Raw genomic sequence first — 26,669 nt, 5'->3', positions numbered from 1 at the left:
TTTTTTTTAATATGCAACTACACGAAGATGATTCCTAAATCCTTTACATTCTTTTGTGGAGACAGATGTCTGAGACGGGCGCATGCTGTGCACATACAGCACATCTCAGTTTAGCCAGCAGCATTCCATGTCCACAGCAGCCTAGGCTCTCAACCACATGCTGACATCCTTAACACAGGACCTGCATGCTCATAAGATACATTTTATTCACTCTGCACACACAACCTAGAATAACCTGTTCTTACAAAGTTGGGAAGCAGCAAAGTTCTGATTTAAACAGGGCAACCAAGTGATGCCTTCTCATCCAACTTACTAAGAAAAAACACACACAAACACAAGGCAACAAGCAAAAGACACAGTTCCCACAAGGACAGCTGCAAGTGCTGCCCATACTGTAAGCAAATGGGTCTTAAATGCAGGAGACAGGCAATGCGTTCTCACTCCTAGTATGTTGGAAGTCTTGTGCTTGCTGCCCAAGGCCTAGGATGAGCTTTGCATCCCAGTACAAGCATTCAGGGAGCAAATTGTTCTCATTTTTTTAAGATATGCTAACAATTGGAAACCAAGTTCACCTGTTTAATCACTCTGCTCTACATGCTAGCTTTCATTAATGCTTCTTTGCTGGTGCATTTTCTTCCACTTGTTATTCAGAAGAAAAACATGTACCTTGCACAACTTCAGCATGCAGCTATGCATTTCTCTGAGTAACTATAACTCAAAAAGGTGATTGTATATTAAAGTATCCTTTTTTTCTTTGCTAATGAGACAGAGGGCTACATTTCAGAGCAATAAACTGAAATTCTGCATTATTATACCTCACTTTAGGAATATAAAATGATGCAACATTTCTGCAAAAAAAAATTTTAGCAAAATATGTGGATTTTTTTCTACATGGATGGCATTCTTTGAGCCCAAAGTAGCACTTTCCGTGATTTACTCTGAGCAAATACTCAGACATCTTCGTGAAAGTTCTTTTTCTTAATAGTTTATTTTTTGAGATAACACGTATTTATTTATGTTACAAAGGATTAATAGCTCTACTAAATAAAGAGTTCAATAAATAAAAATTAAAAGGCCATAAAGATCTTTATTAGAGTATCGTTGATTATAGTTTTAAAAAGTCAATCTAAATTGCCAATGTAACTGGATCAATACATGTGATGAGCTATTATATGGAGACATTAAAAAATCATATCTTTAGAAACTAATGAGGTGAGACAACATTTGCAATATGGTAAATTTAAAAAGGCATGTTTATATAATCAATATGACTTCAACTATATAAAAATGCATATTGGAAAACAGACGAGACTGGGCCATAGATCCTGCAGAGTGGAAGGTCATGCCCAGCTGTGCTCAGGCCCTGGATGGGAGGCTCATTCTTGAAATCCTCACAGTAACCTCCCATTCCCCTTTCACACACTGTCCACCCAGGTATGGCTCAACAGTTCATACTGTCACAGGAGTGAGTCCATTCTGTTTTTTTCAAGGTTTTTTGTTTGTTGGTTGGTTTTATTGGAAGGGCAGATTAGATTTGCAAAGAGAGTAAGTGACAGAAAGATCTTCCATCTTCTGGTTCACTCCCTAAGTAGCCACAATGGCCAGGATTGAGCTGGTCCGAAGCCAAGAATCAAGAGCTTCTTCCAGCTCTTCCACATGGTTGTAGAATCCTAAGGCTTTGGACCATCATCTACTGCTTTCCCAGGCCATAAGCAAGGAACGAGGCAGGAAGTGGAGCAGCTAGGACCTGATTAGGTACCCATATAGGATCCTGGAGCTTGCAAGTTGAGGATTTAGCCATTGTGCCATTACTCTGGGCCCATATCCATTTTCAAATTGGGAACTTGAACTTTAAAATTTCAAACATAGTACCTGACACTATCAACCTAGAAATTCAGCAAATCTTCATTCCGTTGCCATGCTCCTTAGACCATAATTCTGAGCAGAATCCCCTACAATACCTCCTCAGTAGAGGTGAGTTCTGAAAGATAGCCTCCTAATGAAACTGTTAACTATATCTTGCCAACGGGCTACAATGTCAGGATACACTTAAATAGCAGAATGATGGACTTGTGACTGTTGTTGAGGGACTAAACTTTTGTTACAATATAGGGGAAATAGTGAGGGAAAGGGGGTTTGGGGAGGGTAGGAGGGGAAATCCCTGAGCTTAGGAAACTATATCATGAAAAGTAAAGGCTTCATTTAAAAAAAAAACTACCAGAAATCCTTTGGATGTCAAAGAACAAATCTAAAAATCATTGCTCCAGATGAGCTGCTGATTTGTAACAACACAAGTGAAGAAATTCAAAATTGAAAGGGTTGCTGTATATGACAACGGCCTAGGGCGCTATACTGATGAAGTCTCCCTTTGGCCTATGTGAAGGGAGCATAAGCATTCAGACTTAGTTTGACCTAAATATTTTTCCATGTGCAGTGAACCACAACCTAAATTGATGTATAACAGACTATAACCTACTATTATAATAACTTCAATTAAGACAGGAGCTGGGGCCCGGCGCGGTGGCGCAGTGGTTAAAGGTCCTCGCCTTGCACGCCCGGGATCCCATATGGGCGCCGGTTCTAATCCCGGCAGCCCCGCTTCCCTTCCAGCTCCCTGCCTGTGGCCCAGGAAAGCAGCTGAGGATGGCCCAAAGTTTTGGGACCCTGCACCCGCGTGGGAGACCCGGAAGAGGCTCCTGGCTTCAGATCGGCATAGCATCGGCCGTTGCGCTCACTTGGGGAGTGAATCATCGGACGGAAGATCTTCCTCTCTGTCTCTCCTCTCTGTGTATCCGCCTTTCCAATAAAAAAAAATAATAAATCATAAATCTTTAAAAAAAAAAAAAAGACAGGAGCAATACCCAGTCAGAGGGTCTCTGTATCTCCTTTCTTTTTTCTGTATGTCACTTTCCTTTGTCTGGCCATACATATAGCTTATCCATGTGGTGGAACAAAACATTTAGAACCATGCTTGGTCCAGACTGCTATCAGAGTCTAGAACTGTAAAAAAAAACCCCACTTACAATTTGCAAATCTAAATTCCTAGTGGTTTCCTCTTCTGACAAACCTTTATGTTTACCATGTTAAAATATCAGGTGATCTAATAGCTCGCTTGGAACAAGCAGATTTTTCACAAACAGAGCCAATGAAAAACTTGAAACAGGGGCCAGCACCATGGCATAGCAGGCTTATCCTCCAGCTGCCAGAGCTGGCATCCCATATGCCTGCTAGTACATGCCCTGGCTACTCCACTTCCAATCCAGTCCCCTGATTATGGCCTGGGAATGCAGAAGAGGATGGCACAGGTCCTTGGAACCTCATACCCACATGAGGAACAGGGAAGATGCTTTTGACTCTTGGCTTCGGACAACTCAGTTCTGGCTGTTGTGGCCACTTGGGGATGGAAGACTTCTCTGTCTCTCCTCTCTCTGTAACTAAATAAATCTTCAAAGAAAGAAAAACTTGAAACAAAACCACCACATTTTATGTCCATTCTTTCCCACCAGAACATTAATTTTAATTAATTAATTTAATGATTTTAATTGATTTTTCCATTAATTATCAAATCTAATATTTCACCAAGGATTCAAATATCTCCTTCGTTCCTTTAATTACTTTAAGATTCTTATTTTTCTTCTTATTTTAACTACAGCCAGTCATAATATCTAACATTTCATTTCTTTTTCCTCTCCCTTGAATTTATTTTTAGTCTTTCTGCTACTTTTCAGAAACCCTAGGTAGATGTCTTGACTTTTTCTCTTGTGGCTCTTATGTCTCTATAAGAAGAACCTAGCAAGATCAGAATTCTATACTGATCCAGCCAATTTGCTCCACCTTTGCCTACCTGTGTCCAAAGGTGTTGTTACCACCATGCAAAAAAAGAGGTAGAAAATAAACACAGAGATATAGCACTAGCCATGGATTCCGCACAGTGTATTATGGTGAGTGCTTCTTTGTTTGGGACGCCGCACTCCATTATCAGCAGCACACAATTTGAATATTCTTGAATACATCGCATGTTTCAGTTTGTGTGTTTGTTTAAAGTTGAATTGGCAATGCTTTGCCTGGGAAATGGAGAGGCCAAGGAAAGCACAGGACGTGTGAGGGGGACAACTGACTTCCGCATAGAGAGGGCAGAAACACTGATAAATCAGGCAGAAGGCAAGAAGAGGAACAGAGCTCAACAGTAACAGCTGTTCATGGGACTGAATTCCATGTCAAGTGCTGTAACAAATGTCCTGACCAAAATGGGACCAGGCAATAAGCTCACCTCTATGTTGAGGGTGGCTGGATGTTACCAGATAACTTGGATGCCTAATGTCCCCACTGTGAAATGACTAACTCCTCTCAGGGTTGTTACGATAAAGAAATGAGAATTGGTATAACAAGTGCCTCTGATACAGTGTAGGTTTCCAGGCAATAGAACGGAACTTATTGGCTGTAGAAAGCAAAGTTGAAGTCATGGGTTCTGAAACAGATGTTGGGTCCTATCCCTGTACTTCAGCAGCATTGTAAGGTGATAAGTACCACCAAGGATTGGTCCCGGAAGTACATGTGGCAGGCTCAGATCAGTGCCTGTACTGCAATTCCTCAACGACATTATTTTCCACACTCGGGCATTCCTTTGTCTCTCTTCACTGGACATATTATTACTAGTTATTTTCCAAATTGCAGGAGGCACGATTCCGGGTGCTTGATGGTTTACTTGACCATTCCTGTTATCTGGAAGAAGTTACACCAGCTTGCGGGAATGCTCCAGTCTGTGATGATCTTGGCACTTACATTCCTGGGTACCTGATACATAGTAGTAGGCACTTAACACTAGGTACTATATCACTCTTAATATCATGGATTAGCTGTTGTTGAAAGTAACATTTTGAAGATGGAGTAGATTTAGTTAAAGTGATCATACAGATTCAGTGAATTTTTACCTATCAAGTCCAAGTGGAAAGATACCAAACATTTATCACAGGGATTCACATTTGTCTTGGTGGTTAAGATGTCTGTATCCTGTACTGGAGCGTCCAGATTTGATACCTCCTTCTGGCTTCTGACTCCAGCAGTAATGGTTCAAGTGTCTGGGTGCCTTGACACCCATATGGCAGCCGTAGTCTGAGGGGATATATATATATATATATATATATATACACACACACATATACATATATATTCTTTTGCATTATAGATTGTGTGGCAAAATAATTGTCTGTCTCCTCTCTGATACATCTACTAAAAAAAAAAAATCTTGCTCAATGTCCCAAGGTATCCTAAAAATCCATGAACAACAACAGCGCCTGAATTCTTACTGTTACACTACTCCGGACATGCTAGGAACATGAAAGGAAACTTCCATAACTATCCATGGATGAAACCAGTCGAAAATCCCCTAGAGAGGTGGCTTGGGGACAAGGAATTTCACAACTATAATGCTGTGTTCAGAAACATGCATGAGGAATTCCCTTGGAGTGAAATTTGAACCATCTCACTGACCAAGGCTGCCTATCATTCAAATTGCTTCTTCCATCCAAAGTGTTTGTCCTCCATCCTGGTTAAACACAAGGCTTAAAATGCCCTAATGTTCTAATTTTAAGCAGTTGTTCTCTCATGAGGCTCATTGTTAATATGACTGAGGAGTGTTTTGCTCATCTTCTTAGGGAATGGTTCTTTCTTGAGCCAATTCATAGTTCTTCGGTAGCAAATCAAATTGTTTTTGCTCCGAGTTTTATACCTTTTCACACTTCCTATTCATTTGTGTCTTTTTCAACAAGTCCTTGTGATTCATTAATAGATTACTCATGAGATATTTTGGTTATTTGTTAGCACCTGATTTTTGTAAACATCCCTTTCAATACTATTTTTGCTACATCTCAAGGGTGCTGATATTCTTGTTTTATTGTCATTTCTTCGACGCCACATGAGTCATGCAATAGCATCAATTTCCACAAGCAAGATTTTTATTTGTTTACATTACTTTAGCAATGCATTGGTCAGTCTGTAACATGTTGCTTAACTTCCTGTTGATGTAAATTTTTCTGGTTTTCTCCCTGTTGTGGGGTTGTATTTTCTGGCTCTGTATTTAAGGGGCTGCATAACAGAAGTGTAGCGGAGACTGACATGTTCAAATGCAGAGACATAGTGCAGTATGTCTCTCTGCCTCCAGACTAAAGATGGACTCCAGTGAAACAGTTGAATATAGTCTGACAGTCGGATGCTGAATGCTCCGACATTTCCATGCCCACAATGTTGGGAAACACTTTAATAGCAGAATGATGGGCTTACGACTATTCATAAAGGAGTACTCATTGAAATACTAGAGGGAAAATTAATACTGGTAAGGGGACTTGGGAAGAGGGATGGGAAATCCTAGAACCTATGAAACTGTGTCATAAAATAATAAGAAAACAACACAAATAATAAGAATAATAAGAAAATTGGTGGGGAGAAGTGGGTAATGGCCCAAGAAGCTGGGAAGAGGGTTTACCTGTTCAGGGCTCTTAAATCAGAAGAGCAAGCTTGAAGTTACAATAGCTAGATCTGAGCCCCACTAAGAGGAAATCACCATGGCTGCTGCATGATGGTGGGTAGCAGTGGAAGCAGACACATCAACATCATCAGGCTGAGTGTGCAGCAGGGAGTGGACACAGCAAGGGCAGAGTAGTTGAAATGATACTAGGGGCCATTTGAAAGTTTAAAGGGAACAGAAATGTGCACGTGGAGTTGACGATTAGTTATTTTATGACTCCTGGGCCATGGCAGAAGTTTGATAAGAGAAAGTAGATATTAAAAATCCGACTTGGGGGCCTGGTACAATGGCTCAGTGGCTGAAATCCTTGCCCTGCACACACCAGGATTGCATGTGGGTACCATTTCATATCCCGGTTGATCCACTTCCCATCCATTTTCTGGCTTGTGCACTGGCAAAACAGTAGAGGATGACCCAAAGTTTTGGAACCCTGTACCCGTGTGGTCGACCTGGAAGAGACTTCTGTGTCCTGTCTTCAGATCTGCTCAGCTCCAGCCATTGCGGTCACTTGAGGAATGAACCAGCAGATGGAAGATCTTTCTATCTCTCCTACCCCTGTAAGTCTGTCTTCCCAACAAAAATAAGTAAATATTTTTTTAAAAAAAAAAATCTGACTCAGGACAGGTATTTGGCGTGGCAGTTAATGCAATGCATTGAACAGCCTCTTTTCATGCGGGAGTCCAGCCTGCGTCCAACACAGCTCCCTATTAGCATACATTCTGGGAAGCAGTAGATGATGGCCCTGGAGTTTGGGTTCTCTACCAACATGAAAGACGGGAAGAAGATCTCTCTTCTCTCTCTCCCTCCTTTACTTTACCTCCTCCTTTCAATTAATTAAACAATTCTACAAACTTTAAAAGAAAACCTCTGGGACCAGTGCTGCGGCATCACAAGTAAAGCTACCACCTGAAGTACCAGCATCTTATATGAGCTCCAGTTCTAGTCCTGGTTGCTCCATTTCTGATCCAGCTCCCTGCTAATGTGCCTGGGAAAGCAGCAGAAAATGGCCCAAGTGTTTGGGGCCCTGCTTCCATGCGGGAGACCTGAATAAAGCGTCTACCTCCTGGCTTAGGTCTGGCCCAGCCTCAGTCACTGCAGCCATTTGGGGAACAAGCCAGCAGGTGGAAGATCTCTGTCCTTCATTCCCTCTATCTCTGTAACTCTGTCTTCCAAATAAGTAAGTAAAACTTTAAAACAAAATTTGAAAGCACAATCTGATTCTGGTATTCACGACAGAGCAAGTGCTGAGAAAAGGGCCAACTGACTTGGTCAGGGGGCAGAGGAATGAGAGAGCAGAAGGGGATTATGCAGAACATGGTTCAAAGGACACTGGACATGAAGGAGAGTCTTGCAGATCACCAACCACTGGTCAGAATAAGGTCCCAACCACCAGAACAGGGTTAAGAACATGGACCTGCCCAAAGAGAAGGGTTCAAGGTCCAGGAATAGGTGAGAACTGGAGCCACAAAGGCAGAGACTTAGGAAAGGGAGTCAGGCTGGCAAGGGGGCTGGAAGTCAGGACACAGAAGAGATAGAGCTCCCATAGCTAAGTCTGAGGACTGGACCTTGGCTGCTTGCTTTATTGCAGGCAAGAGTATGATTGTTCCCAGAATAGAAACAGGAACAGAGATGGATCTGTGCGTAGGTGTGTAGAGGCCAAATGGTTCAGATGCAGGAGGCAAGCAGGGATTGGCAAGACCACCAGGCATGCAGACAGTCCTTGCTTTAATAGAGAAATTTGCATTCTACATTCAGGGTATCTAGAGGATCATTGTAAAAGCACCATCTGCTTCTCTATCAGCAAAAGCACCTGCCAGCTTCACCTTTCTGATGTGGAAATGGATATCCAAGGGTTAAAGACATTTCCCAACTTTCCTTCTCTTCTGAGAGCAGATGAGATGTTAAAAGAAGTGAAGGCTCTTTCAAGTGAAAAAAAGGTTCATTTCGCATTCCCTTTTAAGCCTGCTGCTATTCATTTTCAATTTTTATACTGGAAACTTGCAACTTGAATCAAGAAAGAGAAAAACTATGAACCCTGATTTAAGAGATCACAGTGCAGTGCACATCCTATCTCATTTAAAAGGAAGATGGCTGTGCCTTTAGCTGTCAAAGACAATGATGAATGATTTCAAAAGTATGGATTTAATGACAGGTGCAGTTTGAAGGAAGAATTACTGAAGATGGGTGAGGGAGGGGAGGACGCGTATCAGTCACTTCATCATGTTATACGGAAAATGAGTACAGTGAGTGCCAGGTAAGATCTAAATGCTTATCAAATGAATGAATGAATGCATACATACATACATATCTGCTCTCATTTTATGCTATGTGTCCTGTTTCCAGCACACATGGGAAATAGGGACTCCCAGATTAGCCCAGAACCAACCAACAGGAATGCTGAAAGACACACCTGAGACTGGGTGCCTCACTCTGGTTTATTGGAGTAACAGACCACAAGCACCAAAAAGGAACTAGAGCAGACAAATGCCCTGTCTCTTTCAGAAGTCTGGAAGACTCAGCATGAACAGGGATTTCAGATTTTCAAAATCATATCCCATCTTCCATGTAGATTCAGCTATAAGATTGACAGGGACAGTACTACACTCTTGGGGGGGGCAGAAAAAATAAGTGTGTGCACAGTTATGAATAAATGAACATATATTTATAAATTAGATATGTGAATAGCTATCTTCCTACATTATAGACATTATGAAAGCTATACATGCAAATGCTATAAGGAAGTTATAAAAAGAAAATACCGTAGAAATCTCAATAGTTTCTTCCTCCACTGCAGTAGATTGCTACATGAGCCCACAGCACTTGATTCAGTTCCCTCTGGAAGCCACAGTGGTAGGAACTCTGATTCATCATCAGCCAAGCCAAGCAAAACCTCTTCCCCTTCACAAACCACAGTCTCTCTCTGGTGGTCACAACTGGTTGTATCTACAATGCTCATCTGGCTTAAGTCCAAGCCCTCAGTTGATCACCATCACAGGACAGTCAAGGATACCTTCACAGGATATTTGACTGATACATTTATGTCTCGGCTGTGTCCTTTAAAGCAATTATTATGAGTTACACACAGCAGCCAAACACCACCCTGAACAGAAGCCTACCACCCGCATGAACAGAATAATGATTCTTACCATAGGCTGTGAGCAAATGGGTAATTACAACCAGTCCTGCTGTAAGCCATCCTTTATTTAATGAATTCAACTTTAAAATTAGGCCATGATTCCCAGGAGAGAGGTGTAGCAAGCTTCCAAAGGGAAGATTTTTTTTGCCTGCAGCCTTATTCTGATTAGCATTCGAACTGCAGCAGCATATTCAGCCCTGGTGTCCAACCTCGCCAACTCATTCAAGGTGATGAACATTCAAGGAGTCATTAGGGCCTTGCTTGCTGATACCAAGGCTTGAACACCCCAGTACACGAAAGTTCTTGTAAATCACAGGGATTCCCCCCACATTTATGTCTAATAAGTTGCCTCTTGTGATCATTTGATGTAACTGAAAACTAAATGTAGTCTCCTGGTGAATGGTTCTGTCAGGAAGGAGCTGAGTCATTTTAGACATGTACAAAGTCATCTAAAATACATGGTCCAGGAGTCTGAGCTAAAGAATGCAATCCCAACCCTAACACACAACTGCTATGTGACTTTAGATAAATGGTTTCACCCCCTGACCCCCTGGCCATTCCTGTTTGTAGAAGAACCTGAATGGATGTGCTAGTCCAGAGACTGGTGAGATTTTTTGGTAAAGGTCTAAATTTTAAATTTTAAGCTTTGTAGGCTGAAAGACCAAAGTCAAGGCTATTATGTAAGTACCTGTATAGTCTTCAAACTATCACTGTTAGCTACAAGGCCAGCAAGAAACAGGCACTGGGATGTCCCGAAGCTGTTCTTTGCTGAATGCTGTGCAAGATTAAACTCCAGAACCTATGGAACTATATCATAAAGCAAAACAAAATATGTTTAAAAAATCTCAACACAGCCTCTAACCCTCTAAAGCTATGCAAAGTAGACCTGCCCTAAGTCCATTTTTACTGTAGGACTCCAAACCTTACTTGTAGATTTTTTTCTTTTACCTTAACATTCAGCCAAACAGTGTTCAGAGCCAGAAAACATTTGAGTGATTCCCAAGGAAAATATTTTTGTTTTATAGAAAAAAAAAAAAAAAACAAAGATGTGAAAGGTGGAGGGTCTTGTTTGTAACCAGCCAGCTTTTTAGTGGAGAAACCAACAGAAATGGTTTTACTTCTTCACTTGACTAAGGCCTTATTGCTCCAAGGGACAGCTGCCCGAACCATCACATTTCATTAAATGAAATATTTGCAGTCACCTACAGGATTGAACTTGATCATGCTGACTGTTGGAGTCTTAGGATGCAATACAAAATCTCTGTAAGACAATACGTTTTAAATTTGTATCATGGACAAGGCCATTAGCTCCTACAGTGCAATAAACATCAACATTTCAAAGAATTCTTTCAGCGATCCAAACTTCTCCTGAGTAATGAACTTGATAGCAATTCTTAAGGCCAGAATTGGCAAGATGAGAACGGTTCTAAAGAAAAGAACAAAAAGGAAACAGAGAAAAGCCTGAAGAGATGGCAAGTCTCTGGCCTTGCCCTTGTCCCAAGCTGCCCCTGGCATCTCCTGTTCTGCAGGAGCTACCGATGCAAACCGCAGTGCCTTCATCTGGTATTCCATAGGTGCTTAACAGCGAGTTCTGAATTCTGATTGTGTTCATCCACTACCACAGTGACAAGTAAGTGTATGTCTTCTGCTATTTGGAGGCTTCCCCAGCTTCTGCAGAGGTCCGCTGCCTATGCCTGTCCACAGTGGAAGACTATCACTGTCAAGGAGTCCGGTGCAGCTCAAGCACATGCAATAGTTAAGCAATGCTTCAAACAGACTTATGTTAGAGTTCTTTCTAATTTAGGATATGAGACCGTTTGTTTAAATTTGGGTAAATCTCACCACTTGCTGTCTAATCTATGGCAAGTTTATGGCATATTTTTGTGGACTACTATTTTTAACATTCAGCAAACAAGGCAAGAATTTTAAAATTGTGTGCTCAGGACAATGGCAATTATATTAAAACGCACAGAGAAGGAAACTACTAACACATGAGCATTGATTGCCACAAAGAGGCACATAGTCTGGGAAGAGCCTTTCCTTTCTGCTCATTTATGATTCTTTGTGCTTTGTAAGTTTGCTAGAAGAGGATGTGTTCATTTTATGATGATAAGACAAACAGTAATCAGAAAACCCAATGGCAGGGTCCAGTGTGGTCAGAGTTGGTGTCGACTGATCTGCCATCACCAAGCAGCAATAACTACAAGGTGAGAGATGGTTTTATGAGATGTATAAACAGCTCCTACTGTTTCATGTAACAGAACCTAAAAATAGCCTAAAAAATTACCAGTGCCTTACTGCTAATGCATGTATTCCAATAAACCTGGGCAAAGAAATGATACGGCCTTACATGCGCTTAAATGATGGGGAAGAAAGGGAAACCATGCAAAGATGGTCAATTTGTTTGAGACATGGTTGTGGAACTCCACAGAAAAAGGAAAGAAGGAGTAAACTGTTCAATCAGATAAACCGGGAGGAGAGCAGGCTCAGCGGGCTGAGAGAACAAACCACCCAACCACTGAAGCCTTGAGCTCTTCAAGATGTCACCAGGGGTGAGAACAGAGCAACTGCAATGCAGAGGTTCAGTCTGGAATGCCATTGAAAGGCCTACACGTGGACAGGCACCTCCTGCCACCTTTTCTGTGTTGGGGTGGCAGGTGGATCAAGGGCACAACATGCAAAGCCAGCACTGTAGGCATAGTGGGTAAAGCCACTGTCTGAGTGCCAACATTCTATATTGGATCCAGTTTGAGCCCTGGCTGCTCCACTTTCAATCCAACTCTCTTACAATGCACCAAGAAAAGCAGTAGAGAATGGCCCAAGTGCTTGGGACCATGCCCTCACATGAGAGTCCTAGAAGTTCCTGGTCCCTGGTTTCAGACCAGCCTAGCTCTGGCTGTTGCTGCCATTTGGGACGTGAATCAGCAGACAGAAGATTATATGTCTCTCCCTCTCTCTGCAACAGCCTTTTCAATCAATGATTTTTTTCCTTATTTAAGAGCGCAGTATGCTTGGTAGATACTTATTGTTCACAATGCCTTCCCACATTCATACATAGACTTTCTCAAAGGTCATGAATCCACCTTAGCTCCTCTGTGGTTAGGGTTAGTTATCGTAAATAGCTTTTTGCAAAAACCCACCTGTGTCCTCTTCCCACACAACACTATCACAGCCAGGACACACATGGAGATTCGCACACATGTGTGCATAGACACACACACATTTAATTCCCACCTATTCTTCAACATGCACATCTCTGTCACATGTAAATGCAAATCCAAATCACCCCTTGATCCAACCACATTGCCATTTCCAAAATTCTCATTGGTAGAAGTCCTGATGGCTCCACATTGCTTGCACTTTGTTAGCACAGAGGAATCAAACTTTTTCAACTCTTACTTAATTTTATCCACCTAGGGGAGGAAGGAACAGCTTTAGCTAGCCTGTACCACCATCACAGCAGACAATAATGATTCTCATTTCATGGTAGGAATAGCCACTTACCAAGTCTCACAAGATTAATGTCATTCCCCTTCTCTATCGTGATCCAACATTTTCTATTAGTGAGGAAAATACCTTAGCAAATTTTTAAAAAGCAGCATTTTGCCTTCTACAGTCAGTATGGAAAATCTGTGCTATTTTGCATGCAAGTTTATTTGATTTAATGACTCTCTAAAATGTCATTTTCACCCACAATAAGCTTCCACACTCAAATGTTTCATCTCCTGAAATTCTCATGAGCTCTAAACGGAAATTTACCAGTGGCTTGCCATTTCACATTTAATATTTTCCATAGCACTAATGCTCTGGGATCCGGTAACCGAGCAACTTTGGGGTGAGCACTGAAAACATGCTTGTTGCCAAGTGGTGCCCAGGAATTCATTTTGTTTTGTCTCCACAAAGACATAGCCAGTTTCAGCGCTAATCCTCCAGCTGTCCTGTGGGTGAAAGGGGACACACGCTCTCCCCGGACACCTCCGGGCTTATCTGGGAATAATACTCTGCCCAGCTGTCTCTGAGAAACTTGAAGTCCTGGGAAGAATGGAAAGAACCTGTCAGAGAGCTGAGTGCTTGAGTCCCCAAAGAGCCATGACAGCAGCAGAAATGCCATCACCAAAGAGACCATATGAGACAAGATACCAGGGTCCTTCCCATGAATATCAAGGTTTAAGATAGTGTTTCTGAGGACAATGCAGTGGCATATCAGGCTAATCTTCCATCTGCAGTGCTGGCATCCCATATGGGTGCAGGTTCAAGTCTCAGCTCTCCTGTTCTGTTTATGGCCAGTAAAGCAGCAGAGGATGGCTCAGCTCTTTGGCCCCTGCAACTACATGGGAGGTCCGGAAGAAGCTTCTGGCTCCCAGATTTGGGCCAGTCCAGCTCTGACTGTTGCAACCAATTGGGGAATGATCCAGAGGATGGAACGTGTGTGTGTGTGTGTGTGTGTGTGTGTGTGTGTGTGTGTGTGCTCTTTCGAATAATTTTTAACATTTATTTCTTTTTTTAAATTTTTATATACAGAGAGGAGGAGAGACAGAGAGGAAGATCTTTCGTCCACTGATTCACTCCTCAAGTCACCGCAATGGCTGAAAAATCTTTATGTGTTTATGAATGAATTGACTCCTCTGGAGCCAAAATCTTAGCCACTATGTAAAAACAGATCACAACAACATCAAAGTGAGCGGTGGGGCTACTGTTGTGGCAAGTGAGCTAAGCCTCTGCCTGCCATGCCCCACCTCACATGGGCACCAGCTTGAGTCCTGGCTGCTCTGCTTCCAATCCAGCTCACTGCTAATATGTCAGGTGATGGAATAAAGGACACAGGCCCCAGCCATTCTAGCTCCTCACCCATTAAAGCTCCCAGGCTGTTATCAGAGCCAATCCCTCCAGAGACTCACGGCTTGCATTTCATAAGATCAGACTAGTCTGTGTCTTGTGTTGTTCCGCACTCAACCCCTGTGCCCCTTTCCAACCACCTACCTTCCAAAAAGTAAGGCTGACTGAGGCTGAAAATTTCTTGAAAAACTGTCTCAGCTCTAAACAGCCTCCCCCACCCCCCACCCAAGTCTCCTAAGCTATCCAAGGCCCACTGCAACATGTTCGTTCATTTCATCTACATGTCAGCAACTGGCCACTTGTGCACACTTACTTTTTTCAGTAAATTCATTCTGGCTATGAGTTCCTACCCTGTCTCCTTCTGTGTCCTTACCAACACTTGTGTAAAGCAGCAAAGGATAACCCAAATACATGGGTCCCTATCACCCCTGTAGGAGACCGGAGGGAGTTCCAGGTCCCTGGCTTCAGCCTGGCCCAGCCTTTGCTGATATGGCCATTTGGAAAGCGAAACATTGGATCTAAGTTTTCTCTCTCTGTCTCTCCCTCTCTTTCTAAAACTGTGCCTTTCAAATAAATAAATAAAATTTAAAATCTAAGTGAGCAGTGACCTCTGAGGCTCCTTGACTCGGTGTCTGAAGCACAGGGCATCAGTGGCTGCCCAGAACTCTCTCAAAGGCACCAACTGTATTCAATCAACCATTCCCTGAGCCGTGGCGAGATATCATTTAAACCTTCCAGCATCTCAGCAGTCTTATCAGTTAAACAAAGAAATTGAACTTTCTTTACCCCCACCAAGTATCTCTGAGAACTTGGATAGTAGAGTCCACAATCTGCATACCTTCTGTGACATCAATGGCTCTGTCCCCACAACTTCACCTCTTACCATGTCTTGGTTCCACTGCCTTCTCTCGAGTTTCATTTTCTGTCCTAAGAATGCCCTTTTAATTTCTCCTCTGAACTATTCTAATGATTCTTGTGTGGAGTTTGTGTCTCCAACATAGAGGTCCTTAACCAGAAAGAATATTTTGCTCCCCAGGAGATGATTGACAACATCTGGGAATGTTTTTGGCTGTCAGGACTGCTGGGGTGCTGTTATTAGACCACTCAGTAGATGCTATGAACATCCTATAATGCACAGCCTCCCAACAAAGGGTCCCAGGGGATCAATAATGCTAAAATGGGGAAACTTGGTGCCATTCATACTTGCCACAAATCTATCCTCTAATACCACCAAAAATACGATGAGATCATGATCATGCTTGGAAACTTTCAACATCTCCCAACTGTTCTCAAGTTGAGCTTTACTAAACTCTCGAGCTTAGCACATGACACCCATATGATCTGGCCCTTTGTTAACTTTCTTCATCACTTTCACCATGGCCCTGACCCCTGAGACCACACAGGCAACTGGTGCATGTGGATGAAGCCACTCCCATCACCTTCTTCCAATCCATCTGGGTCATTCATTCTTTTACCCACAACTTTATGTAAAGTTCTCCACAATTCTAAGAAAGAAACAAGACTCTGCCCAGACACCTATAGATACCCACCACCAGCAGGACACACAGATAAGTGAGCACACAATCAGTCTTCAGAGGAAGGACCACTCATGCCCTTTGGTCCCACTGCCATCTCCCTACCAGGCTGTAAGCCTGGAGACAACAGAGGGTGGGCATCCTTACATACGCAGCAAACTCACTGCAAGTATGCCCTACCAGTTGTATTAAGTTACAGCAGATAGCTTCCTTGTTCAGGCATAAAAGAAACACTGAAATGTCAAGAAGTAAGAGTGAAGCAAAAATCCTTAGACTGGAGATACTCAGAGTTTAGAAGCGCATACAAACAAATCTTTCTCTGGAGCTGCATAATATATTACAGAAATAAAATTCCAAAAAATAAGTCTCATGAAATGTCTGAATTCCACTGCCTGACACAAACACAGGAGACATGAAGCACAAGTTAACTAGCAATCAATACTCATATGATGATATCAAGGAAAATGGACAGGCATTGTGTTGCAGATTAAGCCACACTTCAACATGAGCATTGCATAATAGCACAGGTTCCAGCTGCTACAACTCCAACCCAGGTCTTTGCTCCTGTTTTCAACCTGGGCCACCCCGGGCATGTGGCTTTTTAAGGAGTAAACCAGCTTAGTAGAAGATCAATAAATCTCTCTCTCTCTCCCTCTCTCTCTCTCTCTCTCTCTCTCAGTTCCTCTCTTTCTCTCACTGTGCCAAAGAAATAAATAAGTAAAATAAATGATGATTTTGCCCTTACTCTAGCTTCAGAGGAGCATTTTATTTATTGACTAATAAATAATGCTATCCTTCTGTCTCAACTTCAAATTAATTCTGCATAATAGAGGTGGTTATGATTTATGTGATCTTCAGACACCTCCCTTCCAAAATTGTCCTGTAACAGGACAAATCTCTTAGAAAAAACAATTTTATTAGACATACAGCTACTATAGTCCTTTGAAGAAAAAGTTACAATTGATGGGACAATTTATGATGGTTCTTTTTTTTAAAGATTGATTTATTTTTTAAAGGCAGTATTCATTGCAAAAGTAAAGAGGTTCACATGCACACAAACATTCCTCAAGACAGAGGAAGTCTTTCATGTGTTGATTCACTCCTCAAACTGCTGCAATAGCCAGGGTTTGGCGAGGCTAAATGGGTGCTCATTGGGATGCAGGCGCTACAGGCAGTGGCTTAACCCATAACGCCACAACATGAGCCCCACTGTGCTGCTTTAAGGCAGCTGGGAAAAATTAAAAGGTAGCTTAAGGACTCCTAGCTTATATAATCAGATTTTAAAATGTTACTCCAATTACAATACTATGCGTATTATGCATATAGCTATTATCTTGAAGTGGAAGCTCATGTTAAGGTGGAACAAAATGAAACCACTTAATTGAAGGGCTGATAGATTCAGAAAGAAGCAGGATTCCCTTCACATCGTGGGGTCTGCTGGGGAAGACACAGCCCAAGCTTTCATATTTCCCATGATTATCATCCAACCAATCTGGCTTCCAAATTATGTCCCCATTGAAGCATCCATCATTTTAGATAAAGTCACGATTCCAGGTGTGGGGTTCCCCTTTTCACATCCAGTTCCCCTTCACTAAATCTTGAGTAACCATGACCTTCAGATAGGGATTTTCACACAAAGCAATATTTCAGGCACATATGAGAAAGCCGAGAAATGAATCAGAAAAAGTGAAAGAAAAAGCTGTTTTTCTTTCACTTGCAACATACACACATGTGCACGCACACACACGTGCACACACACGCACATACATGCATGCGCGCACCCACACACACACGCACACACTCACACACTCGCACACGCATGCACACACATGCTCACGCGCACACACACATACACACTCACACACACACACGCACGCACGTGTGCGCGTGCACACCCACACACGCACACGTACATGCAGACCACAAAGAATCTGTTGAAAATCATGGTCAAGCAATATGGATTCAGAGAGCCCTTGGACTAACAAGATTAATTTAGCACGGAACTTGCAGCAGCAGTTCTTAAGTCCACTATAACAAGACTTCTGTTATCACCATCATCTCTCGTAGCCTGGGTGGAGTCTCAGAAGACAGTGAGTCTTCATCTTCCACATTTCACACCCTCTCCCTCTACCCACTGAATTCTGTGCCTCCAGTTCCCAGTTCCTGCATCAACATCAGATTTTCTGAAACTTTTATACTTTGATGTATTGGTGATTATTGCCTCCCTCAAGGGTATCTGCATCCCAAGACATACTGATACGTTTTCTTTCATGGCAACGATTCTTGAATGGATACTGGAGGTGAGGGTGATCATTTGAGGACCTGACTCCCTTGAAACTGTCCAGTAACTGGATTTCCAAAGATGAAATCAAGTTAAGGCAGAGCACATTACATATGTATTCAGAGTTCCAATCACTTTATTTTGTGTGTCTCTGTGTTTACTTTTAAATTAATGAACGTGGTTTTACCTCACAGCACTGAGCATGTGCTAAAGTAGATTTTTTTTCCCTGAAGTAAGTAAAGTCATCTCAAGTAAGCAAAGAACTCTGGAACTTGCATACCCCATCATTTAAAAAAATAACAACTTCTGGGTTGAACTGAACTCTATATATCTTATCTTGTATCAAATCCATCAGAAAAAGTACCCATGGAAAAGGAAATAAGAGGCTAGGGGAATCCTGAGGCTTAAAAAGGGGATAACCAGAGTAGAGATACTTGTAAACAATTCTTTACAATCACAATTTACTTGTGATTTGAGTGAAAAACATTGCCCTCCAATAGACGTCACTATGATGATGGGCTGTTCTCCATCTTAGGGTCCAACATGGTTGCTACCAGCCATCTGTCACTATTAATCATTGCAAATCTGCCTAGGGTAGGTGAGGAACTTTAATTTTAACACATTTCAAGACAGTTGCAAGTACCCGCCCATGGCTAGTGGTTACCGCACTGGATGGTGTTGATCTGAGACCATTACCACTTATGCATATAGTTTTACAAGTTCTTTGTACCAGTGGGCTCTCTCCAGTAGAAACTGATGGGATTGTCATGATAACATAGTCTTCTTGCTGCAAAATGCTTCTTTGCTAGAAACAAACATAGTCAATGGCTCACTCCCAGACCCTGCCCCAACCCATATCCCAACACACAGAGAATTGGTGCCATCTTCATCCCTCCAGTGTGAATCTTCCATGCCAGTCTCTGGGACCAAGTGGCTAACTTACCCTCACCCAGAGGTTGTTCCTCCTCCTGCTCACTTGGGCAAGGAAGCAATGGCTGCAGGGGCTCCATGTTAATGATGAGCTGTTTGTTCAGGGAGTGGGAACTGCGGCTTTGTGTGATGTTGGCTCTGAAAACAGACACAAGCCAGAGGGGGTGAGTGTCCATTCAGCACACTGGCCCTTTCACACCTGGGGGTCATCCAAGCCTGTAGTGACACAGTTAGGAAAATCAAGGTGCACAACCATTTTGACTCTTCCACTCCTAACAAAAGGTTCCTAGTGCAGGCAATTTGTAAAAAATAACAGTACAACTTGATATGGAAGGGCAGGACAGGTAATGTCTGGAATCCTGAATTCACAGAATGCTGGTGCCAGAAACTGAGGTCAACCTCTGTAGGCTATGATCTGCAAGTGGGCTGAACTCCGAGATCAAAGCCTGTGGGTGAGGATCCACTGTTGGGCAATGGAACAAGACCACAGGACTGGGTGCTTTATGATATCCTTGACACAATCACATACTGACTTCTTCACTTGCGTTGCAGTGTTTCTTCCTCATCATCAAGCATTCACTGGTTTACATCAACATGGAATTTAGCTAAGAATGCACATCACCCCCTCTCCAAGCCTATTCATGCTGTTGTAGGCAATGGTAGTTCACATGTTCCAGCACAACCCAGGGAAAGAAAATGCAGTTCTTCAGATGTCATCACATTTGGGCATGCTGAGGGAAAAGAACACCTTAAAAAGGGACAGGAAATAAGATGACACTGGGGATCGCTACCATGAAACCAGACATACAAGAAGATCAGCCAAGCACATAGCACAGGGTAACTTCAATGCCACCTGGACCGGTAGCACAGAAGTTCCTGGAACGGCCTAACTTCATTTTGAAGATACCTAGTGCCCAATGTTCCCGTTCACTCCCTACTCATCAACCTACCACAGAACCCAGCCTGAGTGGACTAGGACACCAAATGCATCCTTCAGGTTGAAGATCTCCTCCTTTAGCCTCATTGCAGTCTTTTTAAAGATTCCAAATGACCCAGACTTCAGTTAAAACAAGAACCCACCTGCATAGGTGTTCTAAGGCTCATGTAAAACCAGACTCTGAATTGCCCTTCATTTAGTTGGCAAAGTGACTTACAGGAAAAGCCTTCAAAAAGTTCATGGAAAAAGCACCTTCTCTTTTCATTCCAGTTTTCCATAACGACATGGAAGTGCCCTTGAGTACATTTCTGCTCACGCATGTGTGCTATCATAGTACTGCCTCCACACAAAGCCATCCTTTATAACCACCATGGTGGAAAGGTTGCCTCCAGGCGCTGAAAGCAGCTTCTAACACTGGCAAATCTGTCTGATATCATCCTGGACACAATTGTTTTTCTCTAGGTATTCTTATATAAGAAAGTGCCATATTTGAAGAGAAGAACTTAAAGATATTATGTTATATAACTTGGTTAAGGATGCTTATACTGGCAGACACAAGACTGAAAAATGTTAAGTTAAAATAGAGTGACTAAAAGTTCATGAAGTCCCTGCAACATTCCTGGGAACCAACTGAGGTGGTGCTGGAATATCGTCAAGCCTCTAAAAATTCCACCTAGCCTCTCATATTTAGATGAGAGGCCAGTAATAATGTCACATTTCCTTTCTTAATATTTATTTGTTTTTGTTAGAAAGATTCACAGAGAGAATGAGAGACAGAAGGGTCTTCCATCCACTGGTTCACTCCCCAAATGACTGTAAATAGCCACAGCTGAGCCATTCTGAAGCCAGGAGCCAGAAGCTTCCTCTGAGTTTCCTACGTGAGTACAGAGTCCCAAAGCTTTCAGCAATCCTTTGCTGATATCCCAGGCCATAAACAGGAAGCTGGATTGGATAAGGAGTGGTCAGGACACGAACCAGCACCCATATGGGAACCCAGCGCTTGCGAGGGGATGACTAGTTAATCGAGCCATTGCCCCAGGACCCAATAATGTCACATTTCATGCTTGTAGGACATTTAATAATCCTCAGAGCACATTCTATTTTTTGTTTGTTTGTTTCAAAACCTAGAAGGCAAGCCAAGTTCTATTACATGCCTCATATGAGACGAGTAAATTGAAACTATGGGAAATTAAGTGCTTTATTCAGAGCCACACAGCCAAGAACCCCTTCATTTCCCTTGGACAGGTCCCTGCTTCAGGTACAAAGGCTACTTCTGGGTGCCTCCCAGCAGAGATTGCCATAAACAGGGAGCTCACTCAGCCTACGCTGGGCTCAGCACCTGCCCTTCTCACCCTGGATCCTCTAGGATCACAGGGTGACTCTCACCCAGGGGCCAGGCCATGAAAGCTTTGCTTGGGTATCCTGCCACCACTAACAACCAATGAGTTGGGGGTTGATATTTTGGCATAGCGAGTAAAGCTATCACCTGCAATTGGCATCTAATTTCAGTGTCAACTCATGACCCAGCTGCTTCACTTCAGACCCAGCTCTTTGCAAATGGCCTGAGAAAAACATTTGATGATAACCCAAGTGTTTGGGAATACCCAAAAGAAGCTCCTGGCTTCGGCCTGGCCCTGCCTTGAGCATTGCAGCCACATGGGAAGTGAGCCACTAGATGGAAAATCTCTAATTCTGGCTTCCAAAGAAATAAATCTTTAAATAAAAAGACTCAGTGCACTAAAATCATAGTTAGCTTCTGATCCTATCTTTAAAGAAAAATAATCCTACTACAGCACACTCTCGGTCTGCCTGTGTCTGTCTCTCAGTAAACACAAAACTCAGCAGATGCAGAGTCTGTCAATGTGCCAGTCTTGGAAGAGTACAATCTCAGGTGTGAGGCAAAACAGCTAATTACTGCTTTCTGCTGCCATTTTAGACTAACAGCCTTCTCTAAGACACCCACTATCAGAGAAGGAGAGCCTGTTACTATATTCTTACTTTCAACAGCTACACCAAAGATGCGTAAAATAATTCAAAAATAATTGCCTAAGACAAACACTTTACTAGCATTGCAACTTAATATTAGGAAGAAGGAGAAGCTGGCAGCTTGTGGGAATCACTTTTGCCAGTTATGCTGCCTCTGGGGAGGCAGAAGTCCTCAAAGCAACACCACAGAGAGATTCCAGACCTAACACCCGCATAGCAGTGCTGCGGTCACCACACACCCCAAGCCCGTTCATTCACTCAACAAACATGTGCTGACTTGCCTCATGTACCAAGCACTGGCTTAGGTGCTGAGGGACACAGAAGTGACCAAGTTGGACAGAATGCTCTCACCAAAGATACTTCTATCATTACATTAACCAACTCCTCCCTGGTGTTTCTGGAAATTTGAGAGAGGCTGCCAGTGAACCAAAGAACACAGCAGGGCCTGAGGGGATGTAAACCCAGCAGTCTCTCACATGCACACAAAATAGTGTAGTGGAAGACAAGGAAAAACCACACAAATCAGATTGCAGTAAGCTGCAGGTCCTTGTTTGCAGTAATACTTGGGAAGAATTGAGAAGATTCCAAAGAATAAAATTGGGAAGCGATAAATTGACAAACAGCTCAGCTTAGGTCCATCTCCCTCTCTTCTGGTGATCCATCTCCCTCCAAGAGTTTTCCACTTCGGAAAACTTTCCTTCCATCCTTCCCTTCTTAGACATTGATAGCCCAGCAGGTTAAAGCGTAGTGCCCAGACCAGGCACATGGCTATGGCTTGGAGCTCCCCAGACCCTGGAACATCACCTATTTCTAAAACTCAGGATTTGATTTTGACAGGATCCCTGAGCAAGTTCAGTCTAGGAAGTCCTAAGATAGGGAGCCTTGATTTCCACAAGCTACCTAAACCATGATTTACAAAGACTCTGATTTCTGATTTCATTAACCATCTCTGGTGGTAACTCTGAGATGCTTAGAAAGTTTCATGCTTTTGTAATACGTATCTCTGAAAGTATATTGTTAAAAAAAAAAACCATTTTCTTGCTTTGTGTTTATAGCATCAAGGAATTCTCCTAGAATATTTATCTTGTCTTTTTTTTTTTCTTTTAAAATAAAACATCCGGGTCTGGTGCACTGATTCAGTGGCTAAATCCTAGCCTTGCACATGCCAGATCCCTAGTTGGTGCCAGTTCATCTCCCTGCTGCTCCACTTCCCATCTTGCATCCTGCTTGTGGCCTGGGAAAGCAGTCGAGGATGGCCCAAAGCCTTGGGACCCTGCATCCACATGAAAGGTCAGGAAGAAGCTCCTGGCTCTGCCTTTGGATCAGTTCAGTCATTGCAGCCACTTGGGGCATGAACCAGCAGACAGAAAATCTTTCTCTCTGTCTTTCCCCTCTGTGGATCTGACTTTCCAACAAAAATAAACAAATAAATCTCATTTTTAAAAATAAAATAAGAAGAAACAAAACATTCAAGCCAGGAAAATAAAACCCAAACTGGGCCTCTTGAGATAGCCCTGCCTTTGCCACCAGCTTCCACGAGAATGCCAAATATTCTCTCCAGCGGAGACCGTCAAAATGCCAAATGCTGCAGAGAAAAAAAAAAGTGCTCAGGACGCAGATACAAGACATGTGCATTCCAGGTTTTGGCTTGCCACTCCAAAAATGGAGGACCTCAGATGCTTTCATTGAACTTGTCTATACAATGAAAGCATCAACTTGGGTCATCCCTGAGGTCGTTGCCAGTCCAAGGATTCTGCAACAGTTCCAACAAAACTTCATCATTTCTTCTTGGACATTGCCATGCATCAAATGACTACAATAGGAAAAGACTCTTCTCATCGACGGGCAGGTGGCAACATCTTCAATTATCCCACCAAGATTCCCATCACCCCACTTCTATGCACACAACCAAGGTGCTACAGCTTAGTTCTGTGGCACAAAGAGAGTGAGAATGGTCTTGCAGCCCTGTATCTGATAGCTGCCCGTCAGATGACTGACTGTATGCATCTGCATGAGATCTCCACCAACTGATCCTGCCCCTATCCCCACCACTACCATGAGGTGAGGGAGTAGCATCTATGTGCCCTAGCCAGGCTCACTTAGCCTCCTTCTGTGAGGCCACAACACAAGTCTGAGGGACAAGGTAGCAAGACATCCAGCTCAGTCTGCTGACAATGGAAGGGTACACAGAGCTGAGCATGAAGATACCTGTGGCTCCAAAGATGTGGAAGGAAGGACAGGCAGCCCAACCAGTATGTGGGCAGCTCTCTGAAGAACTTGGCTTGTGATGAACTCACCTTTGAAAAGGGAAACTATCATGATGAAAACACCCAGTGCTAGATGGTGCCTACAGCTTGAGGATCTACAACCAGCTGTGAAACTAGCAGTGGCATGAATTCCAGTACGGCTAAGAGAATACCTAATTCCTCAGCATCACCCTAGATGGCCACCGTTGTGAAGAGCCTCCCCTTGAGCCCATAATGACCCAGCCCATCATTATTCTGAGTAGCCCTATGAATGGAAGGTTCTGGAATAGGCAAGCCTCTTCTCACCTGTAAAACAACCTACGCTTGTTAGGCCAACAGAATCTAACCACATCTGACAAACAATGGCAGAAACCAAGAGCAGTTCTAAGAGGATGGGCCAGTGGCACTTGGCCAGGAAACAGCACATACATGGGATCCTGCAGACCTACCCCAAGACTTTCCTCAGAGCAAATAACTGAAGCTGGAGCCAGGCTGTGCTCACACCCTAGCCCAGCCAAATCTGTCCGAGGGATCTCTCCAGGGAGGACAGTGTCTGTATTTGATACTGGGTGTCCTATATACAGGAACAGCCCAGCAGATCTGGAAAAGCCGTTTACCTCTCTGTGATGCTGCAGAAGTCATCAAGTTCGAGGTGGCCGCCACACTCACCTGTGCACCTCAGGAGGCTCCCTCTGGATTTTGGAACTTGCCTCAACCACTTCTTTGGCAACTTTACCACTGGAAAAGAGAGAGAGAGAGAAGCATAATATACATGCTCAGAGAAGACAGATGCATACCCACTTTTTTTCTTAACTTCAATTGATGTGATCCAGCTCTAAGAATCTACCTCTTCTTTCATGATGGGAAGTTACTATAGGGTTGAGGGAGCCCTATGAATATTAAAAAAAAAAGACTAATATAAGAACAAAATATTTATATCATGGGCTTCTTTATTTCAAAGGCAGAATAATACAGATCTTCCATTCAATTGTTCATATGGCTCCTCCAACAATCAGGTCTGGGCCAGGTGGGCCAGGCTAAAGCCAGGAGCCTGGAGCTTCATCCAGGTTTCCCATGTACTTAGTTAGAACTCAAGGACTTGAGCTGTCATCTGCTGCCTTGCCAGCTTCAGTAGCTTAGTCAGAAGCAGAGTAGCCAGGACAGAAAATGGCAGCAAAAATGAGATGTCAGTGTCACAAGTGGTGGCTTAACCCATTATGCCAAACATCAGCCCCAGAATAATAATAAGCCCACTTACTCACAAGCAAATTATTGCCCCCAAACAACTCTATCACCACAATAGAAGCGTTGGTACCCACCTATATCGAAATCTACTTCCTTTAAAAAATATCTTGCTGCTGGATACCGTCTTGATCTGACTGGATTTTGCATACCTTAAAGGAGAAAGCAAAGCAGAGGTGGCAATGACATTGGAAGTTGCAAGAAAAACATGCCCTTAGAACTCTGGCTATCAGACAATCTGACTGCAAGAAACAAATACATTGTCTATTGTCACTTAGCTTGGACCACAACCAGGAGCTGAGAGAAAGTTTAACAAAAGAACAAGTACTTTCACTTTGGGGGAAAATCCAATTTTTTTTGTTCTCTGTAGATACTGATCAGGACCCATACCTTTGGTTTCATATTCTTTACTGATTTTGGCAAGAGTACTGAGCAACCTTGATGGATCTGAAGAGATCCCCAGGGTATATCTGCAAGTGCTAGAAGGAATGGAGTCTTATGATGGTGGCACTTAGAACACTTTTTGGCCTGTGTCAACACTGCAATGGATAAAGTTTCCCAGCTGCACATGTCTCCCAGTGCATGACAAAGAACTAATGGTACACCACCCAATCCAAGGACCTTGGGGCCTGTGTCAGCACAGGAGTGGCCACTGGCTTCTGTCTCACCATGACTAAGTGTTCTTTAAAGAATCCACAGTATGGATGACTAAGATACACAAGGGACAAGCAGCCCAGCCAAGAATGGATTTAGCATCCATGAGCTCTACTCATAAATAAGAATGAAACAATACTCTGAAAAGCAATCTAGAACAAGGCTGCCCACAGCCCACATACAGGGCCCCTACTACTACGACAGCTTAGGATGCCTCTTTGCAGTCAGTCATTTTAAATCCAACAGACCTAAAAGAATACGTTTCCCAAAGTTTATGATTATTTAAAACAATGACGTGAACAATAATTTGAAAGACATACAACCAGCATGTTCTAGAGAATTCTGAGCACAGACACACCCAAG

General features: G+C 42.9%; 1 protein-coding gene across 2 annotated transcripts in view; it reads right to left on the bottom strand.

Moving 5' to 3' along the window:
• Window positions 1-26,669, bottom strand: part of FRMD3 (FERM domain containing 3) — a 263,993-nt gene that overhangs the window by 19,756 nt on the left and 217,568 nt on the right. For both annotated transcript variants that reach the window (XM_040963290.1, XM_040963291.1), the window contains exons 11-13: window positions 25,730-25,804; window positions 25,080-25,148; window positions 19,255-19,379 (exon numbers count right to left, since the gene is read on the bottom strand). In XM_040963290.1, the coding sequence (XP_040819224.1) occupies window positions 19,255-19,379; window positions 25,080-25,148; window positions 25,730-25,804 (269 nt within the window). The remainder of the gene's footprint in view (window positions 1-19,254; window positions 19,380-25,079; window positions 25,149-25,729; window positions 25,805-26,669) is intronic.

The sequence above is a fragment of the Ochotona curzoniae genome, unplaced genomic scaffold, assembly GCF_017591425.1.
Source record: "Ochotona curzoniae isolate NIBS_2020 unplaced genomic scaffold, NIBS_Ocur_1.0 scaffold_3208, whole genome shotgun sequence".
Taxonomy (NCBI): Eukaryota; Metazoa; Chordata; class Mammalia; order Lagomorpha; family Ochotonidae; genus Ochotona; species Ochotona curzoniae.
The sequence above is the reverse complement of the archived record's forward strand: the minus strand, read 5'-3'. Positions and strand labels throughout refer to the sequence as shown.